The 21,493-nt window shown below is 38.4% G+C and overlaps 1 protein-coding gene across 2 annotated transcripts in view; it reads left to right on the top strand.

The window, feature by feature from the left end:
• PATL1 (PAT1 homolog 1, processing body mRNA decay factor) overlaps positions 1-12,799 on the top strand; it is a 28,617-nt gene extending 15,818 nt beyond the window's left edge. For both annotated transcript variants that reach the window (XM_063094401.1, XM_063094400.1), the window contains exons 11-19: positions 397-520; positions 1,084-1,181; positions 1,785-1,844; positions 3,281-3,429; positions 4,449-4,608; positions 8,130-8,285; positions 10,458-10,549; positions 10,638-10,787; positions 11,110-12,799. In XM_063094401.1, the coding sequence (XP_062950471.1) occupies positions 397-520; positions 1,084-1,181; positions 1,785-1,844; positions 3,281-3,429; positions 4,449-4,608; positions 8,130-8,285; positions 10,458-10,549; positions 10,638-10,787; positions 11,110-11,131 (1,011 nt within the window). In that variant the 3' untranslated portion in view covers positions 11,132-12,799. The remainder of the gene's footprint in view (positions 1-396; positions 521-1,083; positions 1,182-1,784; positions 1,845-3,280; positions 3,430-4,448; positions 4,609-8,129; positions 8,286-10,457; positions 10,550-10,637; positions 10,788-11,109) is intronic.
• Positions 12,800-21,493: the final 8,694 nt, after the last annotated feature.

The following is a 21,493-nucleotide window of genomic DNA, read 5'->3' as shown; positions in this document are numbered from 1 at the left end:
TGCAAGCAGGCTTTATATATATTTTAGCAGGCTCTCAACCCCTGCCATACCTCCCTGTCCCCTAGGCAACCCCAAAGGATGTTAGCTGTGGTTTGCAGTAAATCCTTGCTAGTTCTTACTGACACGGTCTTTTGCATTCTTCATATTATCTCAGTCCTGTATAACAACAGTGACTCCATCTTTAGTTCGTGTTCTCCTTAGTTTCCTCCAATGATTAAATTTTTTGAAGGCTGGGAGTTTTTAATAAAGTCAATTTATAGCAATCTAACAAAAATTAGAGATCAGTATATTTCTAGAGTTCAAGTTATGTTACTGCCACTCGTATAAATTACTTACTTAATGGTAAAGGCATTCTGTGCCCTTTTTTGTAACTGAAATCATCTTCTCATGTGGTAGAATTACTTTGAAAAACTGGAGAAATTGTCAGCTGCTGAAGAAATGCAAGGTGATGGTCCTAAAAAGGAGCGCACCAAGCTCATCACCCCTCAGGTGGCAAAACTGGAGCACACCTATAAGCCAGGTAAGGTTCTTATCCCCAGCCGCATAATAAGAGAAATTTGAGATGCTGCCGATATGATAAAATATAGATAACTATACAAGGGTACTTCAAAAAGTTCATGGAAAAATAGAATTAAAATATAACATGAATCTTCCTATGAACTTTTTGAAGTATCCATGTATATGTGGATGGAAAGATAGAGATATTTGAAAACAATTTACAAAGTTACCATTTTCCTTAATAAATGCAAAGATCAACCTTTATTCAAACATGGAACGGTTTGACAGGTAACTTTTTAGGTCCTTTTCTACTTGATATTCCATAACTTTTTTAAAGCTATTATAATTTTTAGTACCCTTAAAACAGTTAAGGAGGAATACTTAAGGTTTTTATTTTGATAATTGTTGCAACAAAAAAAAAAGGAGAAAGGGTATATTTTCATAAGGGATTGCTTAAAATTATACATAGTTTTTATAACAAATTATTAGACTATGAATAAAGAACAGAGAAAAGTAAAGATTTGTGAATGCTGCCTGCCTGCATTGCTGAGTTTTTATTTTGTTGAAAATTTTTTGTCCTTGCAGTGCAGTTTGAGGGTTCTTTGGGAAAGCTTACTGTCTCTAGTGTGAATAATCCCCGAAAAATGATCGATGCTGTTGTGACATCTCGGAGTGAGGATGATGTAAGTATTAGCAGAACTGTGTGTTAAGAACATCTGGGTGGTCACCACTTCTTTTGGGGCCACTTTGGAATGAGGTCAGGCAGGATGGAGTTGTGTATAGTCTAACCTGGAGTTTTCCACCTGGCCTGTCATGGCATTCTGGTTTTCCACAGATGTGTTACAATATTAACACCTTCATTTCTAAGGCAGCCAGGGAGGGCCTAGGAAAGCATGAGTCTTTGGACTGAGTAATTCTGGCTGCAAACAGCATCTGTTTACTCCAGTTTGCTGTTTTAAAAACTTACCATTTTCTAGGGCCAGCCCATGACTCACTTGGGAGAGCGTGGTGCTGACAACACCAAGTCAAGGGTTAAGTGATGTCTTCATCCTTTACTACGTTCTATAATTACCCTTTCCCTATCTATGAATTTAGTTTAATAGGTTGTGGTGGGTTGATTCAATCAACTCTATGACCTTTGTTCCCACTAGTGTCCGTTTTATATTATTAACTTTCCGAGAGTCAAGATTCTCTTTTCAGAGTATTTTCACAGATTTCACAGGTGCACACTTGGTAAATTGTAACAGAAGAAAAGAGTTCACATTGAATAGTCTTGTCTTTTTTAGGAGACAAAAGAAAAACAGGTTCGGGACAAGAGAAGAAAAACCCTTGTCATAATTGAGAAAGTAAGTTTTAGAATTTGTTACTAGAGTTAGTTTCAAATAAGGAACTCTCAAATGTATGTGTACACAAAAAGTGGAAGAATGAACAATCAATCAGTGTTCTTTGGTTTTGATTAATGAATATATTCTTGTTAAGTGCCTGTTGTGTACTTGAACACTCTAGGAAGCAGTGTGGTTTACCTCACCTATGGTGTCATGGAGAGAACACTGTAGTTAAAGTTACAAGTACTGGGTTTTTGTCCAAGCTTGTTCAGTGAGCAGTTGAGTATCTTTGGGCAGGTCATGTTTCTAAGCCTGGTAAAATGGGAATAAAAATTACATTGTTCTGCCTATGGATGAATTAAGTCAATTAAGTTAGTTCATAGATATTTATTGGGTACTACCTAGGTGCTGGGCACCATTCTAGGTGCTGAGGAAAGTGAGGTAATATATAGACAATTGGTTTGTAAAGCATAAATACCACATTGCAAGGCCATAGAACTTAGTGGTTAAGAGCACATACTCTAGAACCAGGTTGTAAATTATGCTTTTCCATTTCTTAGTCTGACTTCGGACAAGTTATTTAACCTTTCTGTGCTGTCCTGTTTCTTCATCTGCAAAAATGAGATGTAAAAATGGAGATGGTAATAGTTCAGGTCAAGTGTCTCTTATCTGAAATGTCTGGGACCAGAAGTGTTTCGGATTTTGGATTTTTTTCAGATATTGGAATATTTGCATATACATAACTGGGTGAGCATCTCTAATCCTAAAATTCAAAATGGTCCAGTGAGCATTTCCTTTGAGTGGCATCTGTCAGCGATACAAAAGTTTTGGATTTTGGAGCATTTCATATTTCAGATTTTTGGAGTAGGGATGTTCAACTATTATGTATGTATAATGTATGTGTATTTTTGTAAATATAAGGTAGTACTGTGGCAGTAATACAGATTGCTTTATAATACAGTGCTATTGCTGCTGGAAAACTTGGAAAGTGTAATTATTTTACTATCTTTACCTGCTAGATTAGAAGTCAGGGAGGAATAAAGAATGATGTTTGAATAGCTTTTTAAATTATTTCACTATGTTTTTTGTATTTAAAAGAACACCTTTTTTTTTTTTAGTCTCAATCCTAGTATATAGTCATGCACCCCGCACAATAACATTTCAGTCAATAACAGACCACATAAACAACAGTGGTCCCACAAGATTATAGTAGCTATGCAATATAGCCTAGGCTGTACCATCATGGTTTGTGTAAGTACACTCTATAATATTCACACAATAGTGAAACTGCCTAATGATGTATTTCTCAGAACATGTCCCCATCATGAAGCAACACATGACTATAATGAGTTTTCACTCTTTTGTTTTTATCTGGTAGTGCTAAAGTATGAACTTGTTTATCTAATATTCTGTGATACTGACATAGCATACTGTGGCCTGCTTTGTGTCTTCCTTAGACCTATAGTTTACTTCTTGATGTGGAGGATTATGAAAGGCGTTATCTCCTAAGTCTAGAAGAAGAGCGACCTGCCCTGATGGATGAAAGAAAGCACAAAATTTGTAGCATGTATGACAACTTAAGGGGGAAATTGCCTGGACAAGAGAGGTAAACATTATGCACTTTGAGGAAAACATGAGACTAGCTGGGCTCCTTCCTCTGACACACAGAGCTTTACACATTTCTGACTTTTGGGTGTCTTTCCCTTACCATCTCTATAAGCTCAGAATCTCATTTTGAAAACTTCATTCAAATGCCACTCTATATAAAATATTTCCTAATCCTTCCCAGCCAGGAAGGAGAATCTCTTTATCCTGAATTCATTTATTTGCCAAATACGTACTCAGTATCTACTAGGGACTGTGCTAGGTTCTGGAGACTTAGTGGGAAACATTATTGGATTTTTGGTTTTGAACTTAAGATTGTACCTGGTTTATGATTATTAGCATGTTCAGCCTTGTAATCTTTCTACATTTGCTTTCCTAGTAAAGTGGGAAGTATAAACATTTATGCTTCTTTGGGATTTTCATAGAATATGTGTATGCTGTGGAAACCAGTTAGTCTTCCAAGAGAGACTAAGCTCTTTAACAAGTCTGTTTCTCTCATCATCTCTCTTCTATCCATTATCTGGAACAGAATCATGCTAATGGTAAATGTTCTATAAATCCCAAATATTTATTTGATGAATGCAAGAAAACTATGTTTCCTAATAAACTCCCTTTTCCTTTGCTCATTTGTATTAGTCTGTTTTCTGTCACTTAGAATACCTGAAACTGGGTGATTTATAAAGAAATGAAATTTATTCCTTACAGTCTTCAGGTATTACTCTGTAAACCATGTGATATTTGTGTAGTCAAGTTAATAAAGGAAATTAATGCATATAGTTGGACCAAGTATTTTTTAACACATAATTTGTGAAATGATAATTTTCTATATTCATGAAGCCTGAATATTTACTTTCTATTATTTCGTTGTGAGTTAAAGAATTAATTCTCACTATTTTATAGCACAGATGTTTGTAAAGTGAAAATAAATACAGTGTATTCATCTGGTAACATCTAAGAAAAAAAATGAGGATTTCATATGTTGCTCTGGGTGACTTAAGTTGGGATTTTTTTCCCTTGCAGGCCAAGTGATGACCACTTTGTACAGATCATGTGTATCCGAAAAGGGAAGAGATTGGTTGCCCGTATTCTTCCTTTCCTCTCCACAGAGCAAGCAGCTGACATTCTCATGACAACAGCCAGGAACCTCCCTTTCCTTATCAAGAAGGATGCACAAGATGAGGTGATTCACCATGTGGGGCATCATTCCTTTGAGTCTTTGTAGTTAAGATTTCTAGAATCCAAACTTACTTTCTTCCTCTTCTCCCTTTTGTGTCGTTTTGTCTAACCTCTGCTACTATGATTTGATTATTTAAAGCAAAATGTTAAGTACTCCAGGCCTATATTTTTAATCCCATATTTGGTTGAACAGACCATGTTTCTAAATGTAAGGAAAGCAGCAGTTCTATCTTACTTAACATTGTGAATATGTGGTCTGGATCAGAATCACCTGTGAAGCAGATAATTCAACCCTACCACAAACTGTTGGATCAGAATTTGCAGGAGGATCTGGGCTTCTGTTTCTTTAACAAGGTCCCAGCTGAATCTGACTCTCACCGAAGTTTGAAAACTTCTGGTCTTGCTAACTTTGCTGGATATAAAATATCACTCATTGGACTCTTATCAGTAACAACATTAGCGTGTAGACTTAATTGAATGGTGTACCACAGGAATCAGCAGTGCTGATTTGAATAATTTTTATCATGATCTAAACTGGGCTGGATCAATGAAACACAGTTTTCATGTTTACAAGTTAAGCCTTAGTTAGAGTTTCTCTCTGCTTATCCCTGTCATAGCACTTGAAAAATTAGCAAAATTTAGAACAATCTCAGGAAATTCAAAACAAGAAATAGATAAGGTTAGGACAAAGGACTAGTATTAATAAGTATGAGATTCAGAATAATAAAATGTGTGGGAGTTAACCTGTTATAGTAGACTACAAGTTGAACAACAACCATCCAGGTAATCAGTCCCCTGAAAACAAACAGTGCCATGGATACCTAAGTGGTATACCATGAAAAAGTTGGAAATTATTCCTTCTGTAGACCCTAGAAACTTTAGTATCTGCAAAAGAAATGAATGAGAAGTTTAGGTCTTGTCATTGGAAAAAGTGAAGTGGGATGAGACAAATACAGTTTTTAAAGATTCCAAAAACAAAAAATGGTTTGGAGGAAAGTTTAAGGATTCGAGGTTTATCCTGGAAAAAATAAAAGGCTAGACTAGAAGGTAACAGCTACCGTTGAGCCTATAAATTGTAGGCAATGAGGCAGTTGGTTATTCATGATAATCTCACAGGAATACATCAATGGAAACAAGTTTGGGAGAGTTTTTTTCATTCAGCAAATATTTATTGAATACTTCTATGTATCAGGCACTATATTCCTTCTTAGAAATACAGCACCTAGTTCTAGGTGCTAGGAGCTACAAATACAAAAATGCCTGCCTTTGTGGAGCTTACCTAATGAGGAAAACTGGTGAGGCTGAATTTTTACCTGGATGTTAAAGAGTAATGGACCATGTCTCTAAATACTGTTTTCTTGAAGTGATAGCTGGTTTCAGGTCTGAGGTATAAAATATACAAGATAATTCTGGAATACCTTGTGCCAGAAAACAAAGCAGCTAACAGATCACTAGGGTCTTGTTTAAGGGATAGCAACTTGAAGGGGCTCCTGTTGGCCAAAAGTAGGATAATTTGTATCAGAAAGAAACATTAAAGCAGTGGATTGGAATTTATCAAGTCTATTTAATCTAATGAGTTTATAATGATACCAAAAATATATGAGTATTGCTCACCTTTGGAGATTACTAGGCTATCAACTCATTGTTCTAAAAATTGGCAAATAAAAGAAAAGAACCAAGCATTTATATGTCCTGCCATTCCATAACAACTAATTGTCATGGTAACCAGCAAGTTGATAACACAAAGTTCTTCTTTAAGGAAGAATTTTAGCCAATAAATGCAAAAGGAATGATAAAATTAGAAAATAACTATTTTGCAAGTCTTGATGGAGAAGCGGTCAGTCAGGTTAATCTGGACAGCAGTCATTACTGGCTGCTAAAAACATTAGGTGAAAAGTGGACAGGGAACTTTACAATGGTTGGAACAGGGTGACAGCGCCTGAACCCACTGATGCACTGTTAACACCATTAAGAGTGGGACACCTGAACACTATGGGCTTCTTGACGTAATGCGATAGAAAGCACACAGCTCTATCCGTAGAGTTTCCTTGCAGGCCCCTCCTGCACCCCCCACCCTCCTCATTGAACCTGGATCTAATCAAACCTGTAATTCTAACTATCAGTTTGTAGGGAAAAAACAGAGGATAGCAGAACCTGCTAAGTGACACCACAGAGATGCCATTAGCCAGATACAAACTATGAGACAAATAACCCAGTTTCTTCAACAAATAAATGGTGTGAGAAAAGGAGGTAGGCAGTGGCAAAGGACCTGTGACAGATTTTTAAAACCTTAGACAAATGCAATGTATGGATCTTGTTTGAATCATGATTAGAACAAATAAGCTGCTAAAAGTTATTTTTGAGACAATTGGAGAAATTTGAATTTGGAGTAGATGTTACATGATCTTAAATTGTTAATTTTGTTAGGTGTGATATTGTGAGACTTTCTTTGTTAGAGATAAAAACTGAATTTTTTTTCTATGAAATGATATGATATAGGAGGAACATGGATTTAATGATATTGGCAAAATGTTAGCAGTTTGGTTGTTGTTGAAATTGGGTGGTGGATATATGAACTTCATTATACTGGTCTTTGTACTTTTGTATGTTCTTTTAAATCTCCATAATAAAAGCTTTGTTTAGGGTACTTGACCACAAAAAGTGGTCTACTTTCCATCCTTGGATGCCATTCAAAGTAAAACCAACCGTCACTTTTTATACCATGGGCATGTGTTATATATAATCTAGTCACATTAGTAGTCTGTATTTTTAACTTTCCAGTTTGGGCCACATGGCAAAAATGGAATGAATGACTAGAAGGCTAGAATTCAACAGTGCTGGGGTCTGGTTCTAGCTACTAGCCATGTAACTGAATGTTGAGGTTCTGATCACTTAGCTTCTTTAATAATCTACAAAAATCAGTCAGTCATTTCTTTATTTCCTCACTGAGCTTTTATAAGGCTAAAACAAGTTGTAATTAAGTCTGAAAATACTTCTCAGTAGTTCTGTATAATTCTGAACTTAACCTATATTCTCATGATATATTGAAATTGCCAGTTAACCACGTCTTTGCCACTATACTTTAGATCCCTGAGGGTCTATGTCCTGTTTACCATTTTGTTTTTAGCCCACTGTGCTTGACACTTCGTAGACATTTAAATATGTGTGGAATGAGTTAAAATATTGATGTTTTAGCATGAGTCTTGGTATGTACAAGTGTACTTCAAAAAGTTCGTGGAAGAATTCATATTATCTTTCATTTCACTTTTCCATGAAATTTTTGAAATACCCTCGTATTTGAGAGGTGGTTTTACACCCTTGGTTCACACAAGTATTGGTGTTTCCAATGCAAATTGAGATGACAAAGTTCTCAGTAGGTACCTTAGAATCCATCACCCCTTTTTTCTTAAATCTTGCCTTAAGTGGTTGAGTATACATGTGAGCATCCTTCCATCCATGCCTACTGATGGAGGGTAACTAAAGTAACAACTGCCAGGAGGTAATGCTTTTATTTACTCTTTGTAGGTGCTGCCATGCTTACTGAGTCCCTTCTCTCTCCTCCTCTATCATCTTCCATCAGTGACTGTCACCAGCCTTCTGCAACAGCTAATGAACCTACCTCAAAGTGCAGCTGCACCAGCACCCTTCAATCCTCACCTCACTGCTGTGCTCCAGAACAAGGTGGTCTTGCCCTTTTACATCCCTGAACTTTCTGAGGCATCTAAATTTGAGTTATGGATAAAAATAATGGCTGCTATGGCTGTGGCTACTTGTAAAAAAGGCTTCTTTCAGTCGGGGATTACATTAAGCTCCTAGTAACAGAGGCTAGAAATAACAGTGGTTCCAACAAAATAGGATTTTATGTATCTCATGTGAAATAAATCTGATATAGTAGATCCACTCAGTGGCATCAGGGACCCAGGCTCCTTCCGTTTTTCTTTGCTGCCATTCATAGCAGTGGCTTTCACGTTCATGATCCCTTATGGTCCAAGATGGTTGTGGGATTCAAGACACAGTTTTACATCGGGAAGAAGAATGAGTGTGGAGGGCAAAAAGGTATGGATTAGCTGTCTGTCCTCCTTACTGGGACCTTTTCAGGAGTTCTAACCAACAACTTCTCAATATTAATTGCCAAGACTTAGTCACATAGCCACGTCTAACTGCACGGGAGGCTGGAAAATATCTTTTAGTTCACACCATTGTCACAACAAAGTCAGAGTTCTAATAATGAGGAGGAAGGCATATTAGGTAGGCAGTTAGTGTTCTCTGTCATAAGACTATAAAGAGTAGAACCTCCCATTTCATATTTTATTTACATCAGATTAAAGATCCAGAGATTCCTAGGAGAAGCTTAATAAGGGGGAAAGAATGTGAGTTTTTAGACCACGTTTCAGTCCTTGCCTGCCACTTTTAGCTTTGTGAACCTGGACAGATTATTTCACTTTGCTGAGCCATAGTTTCCTGATCTGTAATGTGGAGGTGATGATGTAGACTTTCAGTGTTGTCCTGTACTTAGATGAGATGACAGCTGTGAATAGGTCAGTACAATGCCTGGTATATAGTAGGTTCTCATTAAGGTTTATTCTGTACCATAGAGATGAAAAAGTAGTCCCAAGGCCTCTTTCTCCCTTGCACCTGAAAACCTGCCAAACATGACTCTGAAGGGCAGTACATCAGAGACAGGTGACAGTGCCTCAGGGGACATAAGATGGGGTTCTGGAGTAATCAGTGATGTGCCTCCTGTTATTTGGTGAAGGCAGTAGAAAATCATGAGATAAGACAAGATTATATAGCACAGTGTTTTTTTTCTGATGGTAACATGAAGGGAAATTTTGTAGAAAGACAAGGTTATCTTCTATGAGGTGAACTCAGAAAGGTGGGATAGAATTCCAAAATATTGTCAGCTTCCCTTTATGATTCATTGTGGCTTCCTACATTTAACCTAGTACTTCTTGTCCCTATTTCTGTTTTCATCCTATGCCACTTTAGACTATATATTTCCTGCTTTTAGTGCCCACTGAATAGAACAAAATTTTGTGTATCTTAGGCTCTAAAGCATGTTGCTGAATTTTAATAATCCTAGATATGGTTGAATATATGTTTATCCTTTCTCTTTTTATTTTTTAGACTCCTATTAACATCCTCCCTAAGTCTTTATATTTTCAGATAGGAGTGTCCTTTTTTTTAAGAAAATTTTCTCTTTATACCCTGATTATTTCAGTTACCCTTTTTTGTAGATGTTCTTAACACCTTTTTTTTTTTCTTCTTTTCTTTTCTTTCTTTTTTTTTTTTTTTTTTTTTTGGTGGCTGGCCAGTACAGGACTCCGAACCCCTTTTTACCTTGGTGTATAAAACCATGCTGTAACCAACTGAGCCAACCAGCCAGCCGCCTCTTTTTTCTGAATTCAAAATATTTTACCCCATTTACTGTTTTTTCTTTTTTCCATGAACTTTAATTTTCTGTATCAAAGTTTGTCTTCATTTGACTTTTGTTTTCAATTTCATTTCATTTTCCATTTCAGTTCTTGTAAGTAGGAGAAAAGCCAAATCCCACATTTTCCACAGAAGGGAAAAATCATCTTTTTCACCTCAGGGTGGGGAGCAAAGAGCACTGTGGGACACCATGACTTTCCATTTCCATTGACTGTATTGGTCATTGCTGTGCCAGAGTACATGCTGGAGAAAGACACAGCTTCTCAGCTCATGTTTGTGTTATCTGTGTCTGGTTTCACAGAACACAGCAGTGATGTCATTTTGATTTAGTGCTGTACCTCATCTAATGCCAGAGTTCCCTAACAGTGGTGGAGGAGGAGATTTAGCTGCAGTGTTGAGTTTTATTATCTTCCTTTGTAGTTCGGCTTGTCCCTTCTCCTCCTCCTCCTGAGCCGTGGGGAAGACCTGCAGAGCTCAGACCCTGCTACAGAATCAACGCAAAATAACCAGTGGTCAGTGTTTCTTCTCTTATTTTAAGTTCTTTTAGATAACCTTTTTATTTTATTTTCTCATATTGTTATTACGGGTTTTCCCTGTCAGGATGGAGGTGATGTTTATGGCAACCCGAGAACTTCTCCGGATTCCCCAAGCTGCCCTGGCCAAGCCAATCTCTATACCCACAAACCTAGTGTCCCTCTTTTCTCGTTATGTTGACCGGCAGAAACTGAACTTGCTGGAGACAAAACTGCAGTAAGTTTGAAAAAGGAGGGCTTCATGTTTCACTAAAGTTGGTACTTTAGAAGTTATGATTGGGTGCATGGAGGGATACAGCTGAATTTGGTGGAAGAGATTAAAGACTTTTATTAGTTGATTCATGTATCTACTAGGTACAGAACCTTGTACTGGGTGCAACAGTGCCCTCCTAGAAGTTGACTAAATGCTAAGAGTGAAAACATACTGTGGATGTTTTGTTATGAGAATTCTTATAAGGATGTAACTTTAATGCAAAAGATTGCCTTCTGTTTTAATTCATTTATACAAATGTTTCCTTTCTCTTTCTTTATACCCTTAGGCTAGTTCAGGGGATACGATAAAAGATCTCCAAGTGTGTCCTGTATCTCCTTTTGGCTGCCACCTGCACTGCTGCCGTCACCAATAGAGTGTTTTTAATGAGGGAGGGAAGGTAGCTTATTCCCCAAAGCAAAGTTTTGTGGGATCAATTCCTACTTACAGGGGTTATCTCTAAATGCCAGGTATTTCCCCACTGCTCTATGAAATTTGGCTGGGTGATACTTCTGCTGGTTTCTTCTTTACCTTCTGTGTTACAATTCTGCATGTCCTACTTTTACTCAATTCTTCTCAATTTTGCATTTTCTTTTGCCCTAGAGTCACAAATATAACCTCTCCCTTTATCCCACCACCACTACTCCAGTTCAGAGTAGATAGTAGCCTGCCAAAGGATTTCTTCCCTAATCCTACTGAAGTCTTTTTTTCATTGCCCCATATTAATATGACTGTAGGAGAGCCAATTAGTAGAAATCAAGACACAGACAGATACACACACACACCCCTATACATATCTTTGTGTGATCTCCAGAGTGTTCTTAAAGAATGAGTTTTAGATTGAAAAATATTTAGTTGACACATACCTCTAAAGACAAACCAGCTGATCTATTTTTAGTCTGTTTCTATTCTATCTTGTATTTAATTTGGTGGATTCTACTTGTTTTAATATAAATACAGGGTATGTAGCACGTTTAATAAAATCAGAACTCTTTATTGGCTAATACCAAGCTCTAGGCCGAGAAGTCATTTTTCTCCTCCCCACCTGTATTTCCTTTGTTTCTGTCCACTTTCATGGAAACAGCACATGGTTAAGCCTTTTTCCTGCTACAATTACAGTGTACCTGAGCCTGTCCGCTCAAGTGCATTTAATATCAACCAGTCTGATCCTCACTTGCAGCCTGTTTCCACAGTGTAGCTTTTTGCACAAGCACCCTTGTCTTCCTGAGACTACTTCAGTAAGCCGTGCTTTTACTTTTCTCTTCCCATTTTAATTTGGTGACATGGGTAGAAACCTCCAGGTGCAACCATGGAATCTAAGTTTGGCCTGCTCTGCTCTTTAGCCTCCTTCACAAAATGGGCAGACCTTCTTCCTTGCTGCTCCATCTCACCCAAGTCCCATTCCTAGGCAGCCAAGGGCCTGGGTTTGAATCCTAGCAGGGACAGCTGGCCATGATCTTTTTTACTTACCCCCTCCCATTTAGCAGTCATCCAGGATAAGGGGTTTTGATCCCTACTGATTACAGCCCTGAAGAAAATTAAATCTGAATTAATTTTACATGACCATCTTGATCTACTTTCTGCTGTTCTCACCTTTTCGAATGTAGTGGAGAGGGGGAAGACAGGTTATGATATTTAAAGAGGATAAACATTTTGCACATACATGTATTGTACAACAGTAAAATCCTCTTATAACTGGCTGTCCTTGTTCTCCGTCTCCATTTCTTCTCATTCTGTAGCCCCAGGTCCCACCAGCTGTTTCCCCAGTGACATTACCTAGCTCCCTCTACCATTATCTACTGACGATTTCCACTTTCCTACCTTCCCTTCACAACTGATCAAGTGAATACTTGGTTATTATTTCTTCCTTACTGTGCTTTATCTTTTTTGTTTGGTTCTAATTAATGAAAATAAAAGTTTCTAAATTTACATTTTTATAGGGTATTGTAAATAAAAATAAATTGTATACTTGAAGAAAATGTGTGTCTGCATTTCTACTTCCTACTTCTGAACATTATTTTTAATGTGTTTCTAGCATATTTAGATAGACTGGCAAACTTCTTGATGTTGGGGATTGGTAAGGAAATTATTACCTAATGCTTTTACCTTTTTATTTTGCTGTAAGGAAAACAGATAAATATTTTTATATGGTACCTTTCTCTTTAAAAGCCTAGGATTGAGGGCTGGCCAGTTAGCTCAGTTGATAAGAGCACAGCCTTGTAACACCAAGATCGGATGGGTTTGGATCCCTTTACTGTCAACTGACAAAAAAAAAAAAAAATAGAGGCAATAAAAACCTAGGATGCTTTCAGTCCTCCCCATCTTAACTACAAAACAGAATTATAAATTTTAGTAGATACACTGTAGTTCATCTTCTCCATCCCATCTATAGGTATATGTGAATCTTTCCCCTGAATTTTAAGAGACTCATGTAGCCAGCCCAGTTTGACATTTATCTGTATGGTTAGTATTTCCTTGGCGCTGGCTATATTATATCTCAAAATTCAGCTCCTCAAAGGAGATGCAAAAAGCGTGGTCATTCTTTATAGTAATTTATTTTAATTATTTTAGACATGAGTATCCTTTGTACTTGAATATGTTCAAGATAAAAGAATCAGTAAACAAGTAGAGGAAGGCAGAAAAAAGTTTTAAATGATAAACGGGAAGGGAGATAATTTGACATTATTGGGCCCCTACTTACATAAAGCTTATTTTTTTCTGATGAGGGGACAGGCTCATTGGGGTTAAATATATTGCCTGGGGTGACGGTGTAGGGGACTCACACAGGGTATTATTGCTGTGAGGGAGTAAAGTTATATTCTGGTAAAAGATTTATTCTCACCTCTTTTTTTTTTTTTTTTTTTTTTGTCCTTTTCGTGACCGGCACTCAGCCAGTGAGTGCACTGGCCATTCCTATAGAGGATCCGGAACCCCCGCGGCGGGAGTGTCGCTGAGCTCCTAGCACCGCACTCTCCCAAGTGCGCCACGGGCTCGGCCCTGTTCTCACCTCTTGAAAGAACACATGGTCTCATTAGATAGCCCTGCTTTGTTAGGGTGGACTGGCCTGGGGATGTCCTTACATTCTCAGAAAACTAGATTCAGAAGGGAGGAAAACCTCAGAGAGCATATAGTCCAGAACTCGCATTCAGTATCAAAGGAAGCTGAAGCTTTGAGTGCAGTGACGCCCAAAGTATCATGGCTGGTTAGTGGTAAACCCAAGAAAGGAACTCAGGTGTGATGCTCTCTGCTGCTCTTTAGACTGTATTTCTCCACCACAGTATGAGAAATATTCGCCCTAGTCTAGAAAATTTAATTTATGCTTTTTGTGAGAAGACCAAAAAGTGCTTGTACTTTATGAATATAACAATAGTTTATAATAACAATATCAATTTTTTTTTTTTTTTTTTTTTTGGCTGTTCGCTGGTACAGGGATCCAACTCATTTTTGAGTCATGTAGTATGTACCAGATATAGTTCTAGATGCTTTAAAAGTCATTTTTAAGCCTCAAGAGTAACCAAGGAGGACAATATTAAATTCCCTACTAATATAAGTCAAAATCAAATTAGATGATGCACTAAAATAATTTACAATAATGTGGCACAGAGTTAAAAACTGACATCAATGTATGAAATCTTAAGAAAAAGATGACTGATAAGTAATAGGTAATAAATCCTAATGGATAATAGCTAACAAGCTTTTGAATAAGAGCTCATAAAAGAAAATGCAAGTGAATAATACTGTGAAGTTCACCCCCGCTAGTAATCAAGAGAAATAAAAACAATTTTTAACCTATCAAATTCATAAAAGCTTTAAAAAATAATGCTAATGAGAATTTGGGCCTGCCACTCACTGATGGGAATAAATTTCTACATTTCTGGAAAGTGCTTTGGCAATGTGAAAAGCTTCAAAAGTATCCATAGGATTTGATCAGTTAATTTGGCTTTAGAAATCTAAGGAAAGATTATAAAGCAAAGATGCATATCACAGCCTTATATATAATAGAAAAATCAGAAATAACCTAAATGTCCAACATCACAGTGGTTAAGTAAATGATAATCCATATGTCATGGACAATTAGAGAGGCATACTATTTAATCGTGGAAAGTGTTTATGATATAGTGTGGGGGGAAAGCTTATGTGCTTTGAATCCAATTTTTTTTTTTTTAAGGAAAATGCATATATGATTAAAAAAACAAAAAGAATATTGGAAGGATATGTTCCTAAAGGTTACTGGTGTTTATCTCTAGGTGATGGGATTATGGGGGACTTCGTTTTCCTTTTGCTTTTCAGTAATTTCAAATATTTTTTACAGAGAAAATGCTTGGTTTTAGAAAAAAAATTCTTAAAAATTGTTTTTGAAGAAGTTACATAGGAAAATACTAAGAATATAATGTTAAGTAAAAACTAGGCTCTCTGTATGTAACATAGAATGGAGAAAAAATATATGGAGGGAAGAAAATGCAATTGAGGATGACCAAATAGCAATGGTTGCCTTTAAGGGGGAAGGTGGAGGAGGGGGTCAGGGAGGGGGAGGATTTTGTTTGTAGGTCCTTGTTCCAGCTTTTCCATATTTTCCAAATTTGTCTTCAATGAGCATATATTTTATTACAACCATAAAAGACGGTTATTCTCTTAAAAACTGCTAAAAATGGTAGCCATCTATTTCTAGTGAGAAAATAAGTTCTAGCAAGGTGAGTGTCTAATCTAGTTGTGCTTGACTTCATAGCCAGTGCATTTGACTGTATAGCAGGTGAATATGCTAGGAGTCTGAAAAAGTCATCTGAAAGCAAGGCAATTATCCTGAGAGATGTGGTCGGCTATTCCATTATGAATTTTTAAGATGATATTACCACTTCAGGGATAAAGAGCCAGTTTAACAAATCCAAGCTATATCCCAATATTTACACTGTCGCATTTTTTCCAAACTTTGGCTTTTGAATCATCAAAGTTGCTCTGATAAACATTAGGAAGGCCAAGACAAGACTTTCTGAATTTGACAGTCATCTACTTTTGGATGGTAATGGATGGTAATTTTCATTGTGTGAAAAGCAGAAGTGGGAGATTGAAGAGGTCTTAGATTTTTTCTCTTCTCCCAACTATGCTTAAATACATTACTATGGTGATTTCTAAGAAATTTGCATCTGGGTTTTTAGGAAACAAGTTCTTATTGTGTTTGTTTTTTTTTTGTTCGGGATCCCAACCCTTGACCTCGATGTTCTAACACCAAACTCTCTCTGTCCAACTGAGCTAACCATCCAGCTTGGATTCAGAATCTTAAAATCACCAAACAGCATTGTTTTGACCTTCCTTCTTGCATCAGAGTCACAGTTGCAAGTAGATTGCAGGTCTCATGACAAGTTTGCTTTCTATTTTGCAAATGTTGCACATAAGGCTGTTCTGAGGAGCTTATTTATTATTCAGTGTGACTCTCCAAGCTCCCAATTTAGCTAAGTTCACTCTCCAAAGCAATATTAACTGAAATCAGACTTGAGGTCTGGGAAATATCTAGAAGGAAGCTAGGTAATGAGTGATGTGTGTCCTTTGCCAGTTATGAATATAAAATCTCTTTAATTGCTTCAATTGTACAAATCTGAAGAATGAAAAAGGAATCTGCATATAACTAATAAAGGGAAAGTATCTCAAATTCCACACCCCAGAAAAACCACTGCTAACTTTTTAGTGCATTGTCCTCCAAGTGATCTCTTTATGTCTGTGCACACACAGATAGAATTGTAGATATTTTTAGTTTTTTTTGTTGTTTTTTTTTTTTTAGTACATCATGGACATCTTTCGGTGTCAGTATATACAGAGCTACTCTGTTCTTTTTGATGGTCGTGTGGTGTTCCACTGTTGGGAAAATAGAATAGTTTGGTCAGGGCCCTCGCCTTGAGTCCAATTGGGTGTGGTTCAGCACATCCATTGTAAGCAAATTGTGTGTGTGTGTGTGTGTGTGTGTGTGTGTGTGTGTGTGTATTAGTGTGCATGCATGCCAATGTATCTTTTTAGTTTTGTTGCCATTCTTGTGAGAGAGAGAGAGAGAGAGAGTTAGTTTGGTGAGGCAGGTGGGCATGCATCGGCCTTGGGCATCCACCTGGCACAGCCATGCTTTGCAAGCTGTGGCTTCCAAGGACCTTTTGGTCGGTTACCTAGCTCATAGACCTGCGTGAAGGTGTCTGGTGACCCAGCCTGGCATGTGTGGGATCTGGTGGCACAGCCTGGCGTATGAAGGGTTTGTGACCCAGTCTGTGAATGGGCTTGAGGTGTCTGGGGGCTCCAGACCCAGCCTTAGCTCAACAATCAGCCCAGTCGGTTCAGGATTACCAGCAGGTAAAAGAACACCACAACTGGCATAGTCGTGGTCGAGTACCTTTACAATTGGCATCGTGAACAGGATCAAGAATGCTACATCCACTGTGTGCGATTGTGCCATAATTTATTTAACTTCTCCTCAGTTAATAGGATTCAGTATTCAAATACTTGTCAGTCACCATTGTGTATCCAACAAAAAACGAAGGTAAACCTACAGTATCACCTTACATTTCTATAGCTATTATATAGCGTACAAAGAACACACATTCATTTTCTAATTCAATTCTTTCTATAACCTTTTAAAATAGGGTAGGCAACTATAATTGTACAGTATCAAAACTAGGTGAGCAAGACCATTAAGCCGGTGAAGGCTAAAAGTGGGATTTAATCCTTAAGTTTTAAGCCTGACATCTAGTTTTCTGGATGCAAGAAGGCTGCTATTCCTGGACTCTTGCTTCATGTAGGAGCAGCTGAAAAGCTGTGAGGCTTTAAAGTCACATCTGCAAACTATTTTGATTGGATTTTAATGCCTTCACTCTCAGTAGGCAAAGTAAATAATTGCCTCTCAGTAATGTCAAAAAAGGGACAATTCAGGTTGTAATTATTGGGACCAACTGCAATATATAACGATCGGAGTCACAGGGACACAGCTGTCTGGTATGTCCTTTTGATTTAAACATTTTGAAAAGAGAAAAAAATAGGACTCCTTGCTTCCTCCTTCCCAATTTTTTTTTTTTTTTTTTTTTGGTTGTTGGCCAGTAAGGGGATCCAAACCCTTGACCTTGGTGTTAAAAGGCTGAGCTCTGACCAACTGAGCTAATCAACCAGCCCCTCCCAATATTCTGAAATGCATTTTCTTACATTAGATGTATTCAGTCAGAGGTGATTTGTTTGTTCATTAATTCACTGCATTAATATGTGAGCTCCACAAATGCAGAAATAGTCTTTCTTGTTCATAGCTGTACACCAAAACCCAGCACAGGGTCAACACCTAGCAGGCATCCAACAAATATCTGGTCATGAAATAGTCATACTATTAAGAAACAGAGCTTAATGGGGTTATTCAGAGAACAGATCTTGATGTAATAAATTAGCCTGTATGTGCAAGAACATTTCAAAATACGTTGTCACTAATTTTATCACAACATCCCCTAGGTCAGGGACAATTTGATAATGTAAGTCAGGCAAGCACTTGTGTGTCTCAGATTACTCCAGGTACAGTGGTGACAAAGACAAACTAAAACCCTGTTCTGTGGGTAGTGGAATCAAGAGTACTTAGACAGAGTAGTCAGGGAAGGCCTCGGTGGGCAGGTAACAGTTAAGCAGAAACATGAGTGGTGAGAGGGGGGAGGACAGCCATGCATGCATCTAGGAAGAGCACCTTAAGCAAAATGAAAAAGGCAGCCCTTGAGATGAGAATGAATTTGAAGAGTTCAAGCAACCACAGAAGGTCAATGTCCCTGGAGTGAAGGGAGTGGGGCAGCCAGTGACCACACAGGGCCTTAAAAGGATTTATTTTTATTGCAATGGGAAGCTGTGATATTGTGAAATTATATGTTTGGTCTTCATCCCAGTCTCCTGACATACAACTCCTAAAATCCTTAGAATCTCCAAAATGCTGTCTTTTTGTATGCTAATGATTGACTGATGGTTGGCAGCCCCTAGGTAGCTTCAGGATGAGGGGTGGTCACAGGAAAGAACAAGGTGGGACTTTATTTTTATTTTTTGGTGGCTGGAAGGAAAGAGGATTCATACCCTTCACCTTGGTGTTATAACACTGGGCTCTACCAACAACCTCTGTGGAGGGGAGAGGGGCTGGTTAAGCTGATCACCAACGGCCAATGATTTAATCAAACATGCCTATGTAATGAAACCTCCATAAAAACCCAAGAGGCCTGGGTTCAGAGAGCTTCTGGATAGCCAAGCACATGGAGGTTTCTGAGGGTGGTGCTCCCAGGGAGGGCATGGAAGCTCTGCATCTCTTCCCCCATACTTTGTCCTGTGCATCTCTTCATCTGTATCCTTTGTGATATACTTCATAATAAATGGGTAAATGTAAGTACGTGTTTCCCGGTGTTCTGTGAGCCACTCAGCAAATTAGTCGAACCTAAGGAGTGCGCTGTGGGAACTTCAATTTATAGCCAGTTGGTCAGAAGCACAGGTGGAAACAACCTGTAGCTTGCGACTGGTATCAGAAGTGGAAGGGGGACAGTCTTAGAGACTGAGCCCTCAACCTGTAGGATCTGATGCTATCTTCAGTAGATAGTGTCAGAATTGAATTAGAGGACACCCAGCTGGTGGCCACTATGGAATTGGTTGCTTGCTGGTGAGTGTTAGGTTCAGCGAGTCAGGTGCTATTTCAGCCAAGAGCTTATTCCACTAATGTAGAGGGGAGACTGAACCAGATCAGTTCCTCTGAAACAAGGAAAATAGGAGGTTTATAAGACTTTTAGGGAGGGTTCTGACAGAGTAATGGACAATTTCGAAATCAGTGGAATGCAAGGTGACACAGCCCTTGTGGTCCGATAACATCTGGTCAATTAAGGCATAAGGCTCTTGATTAGCTACTATCTCAGTACAAAGCATTCCAGCCTGAAGCATGCTAAATGCAGCCCACAAGACATTCCTTTGATAATAACAGTAATGTTTACCCCTTCCCAGGAGAGGAATCTCAGTTCCCAGAGAGGAAAGTGAAAGGGGGAGGAAAGCTGGAAAGCTGCTCAACATGGCTGTGCTGAAGCTAGGGTATCCATGAGACCCAATAGTGAGGAGAAACCCCCCACATATCTGGTCCCAGAAGTCAGAAGCTGATCTTCTGTGTTGATAATTGTGCTGTGAAAGTAGAGGAAAAACAAACATATGTGTGAGAAGGGGGCACTTATCAGAGAGCCTCACACTGTTATCCCTGGCCTACCGAATGAAGGGAATGCACCTTTAAAAGGGAAAGCAACTGAGGCAATAATTTTTTAGAAATAGATTTAGAACAGCAGTTACCTCTCGAAGTGTTTAGGGAAGTGGCATTGAGATAAGAATGTAGGAAACTAGTCATTTTGTATTTCTTATGTTAGGTAGTAGATTGATGTTAGTTTTACTGTTCTGCTTCATAATCTTCATATATCATATGCATCCTGTGTGTGTTTGGGGATAAATTATGTTTCCCCAAAACTCATGTTAAAGTCCTTACCTTCCAGTACCTTAGAATGTGACTGTCTTTGAAGTAATCAAGTTAAAAAGAGGTCATCAGGGTGGGCCCTAATCCAATATGACTGGTATCCTTATAAAAAGAGGAGATTAGGACACAGACTGACGCAGAGAAAAGATCATGTGAAGACAAAGGGGAAGACAACCTTCTAAAAGCCAAGAAAAGAGACCTCAGAAGAAATCCACTCTGTGAACACTTTCATCTTAGATGTCTAATCTCCAGAATTGTAAGAAAATTTTCTGTTATTTAAGCCACCCAGTCTGTGGTACTCTGTGCTAACAGCCCTAACAAACTAAGAAGTATAGGTGTCAAATATTTCATTAAAAAATTTTTAACTATTTTTTTAAATCCATAAGATAGTAGAAGAATATATACCAAACTATTGACAATGCTCATTTCTGGAAAGTATGATTCTGGGGAATTTTCATTTTCTATATTTACATTTCCGAATCCTCTATCTTTAATAATGAATATATGTATAATAGGTTGGTGTTTGAAGGGCAGAATAAAAGAAGCAAGCGACTCCATCCCCAGCCTGGCCGAGTGTGTGCCGATCAGAGAGGAACACGACCAGAGAGACCCAAGGTCTGCGGAGACCAAGTGCCCTGCAGTGCCAGCCTGCGACCCAGCAAGTACGCCTCCCTGCCGCCACCCGACTCCATCCCCAGACCAGCCAACTGCATGCCGATCAGAGAGGCACCCAGCCAGAAAGGTTCAAGATCCCCAGAGACTAAACACCCTGTCGTGCTAGCGTGTGACCCAGTAGGTAGGCCTTGCCGCTGCCACCTGATTCCATCCCCAGCCTGGCCAAGTGTGTGCTGACCAGAAATGCACCTCCCCAGAGAGGCCCAAAACCCAAGGCAACCATGCACCTGGGGCACCAGTGGTCAACCGAGCAGACACTGAGGCAGCCATGCCAAATTGGCAGCCCCAGCAGCATCCTAGCCAGACAATAGTGTAAACCACTGGATTGTGAAATCCCCTGCGGCAATGACTAAACATCAAAGCAAAGATACCAGAAATATGAAAAATCAAGAAAGTATACCACCAAAGGGTAGTAACTCTCAAGCTCTAGATCCTATAGAACAAGAAGCCTTGAAATGTCTGAAAAGGAAATTCGAGTGATAATTCTAAGGAAACGAAATGAGATACAAGAAAATTC

Source organism: Cynocephalus volans, chromosome 4, assembly GCF_027409185.1.
Source record: "Cynocephalus volans isolate mCynVol1 chromosome 4, mCynVol1.pri, whole genome shotgun sequence".
In the NCBI taxonomy this organism is placed as follows: domain Eukaryota; kingdom Metazoa; phylum Chordata; class Mammalia; order Dermoptera; family Cynocephalidae; genus Cynocephalus; species Cynocephalus volans.
The sequence above is the reverse complement of the archived record's forward strand: the minus strand, read 5'-3'. Positions and strand labels throughout refer to the sequence as shown.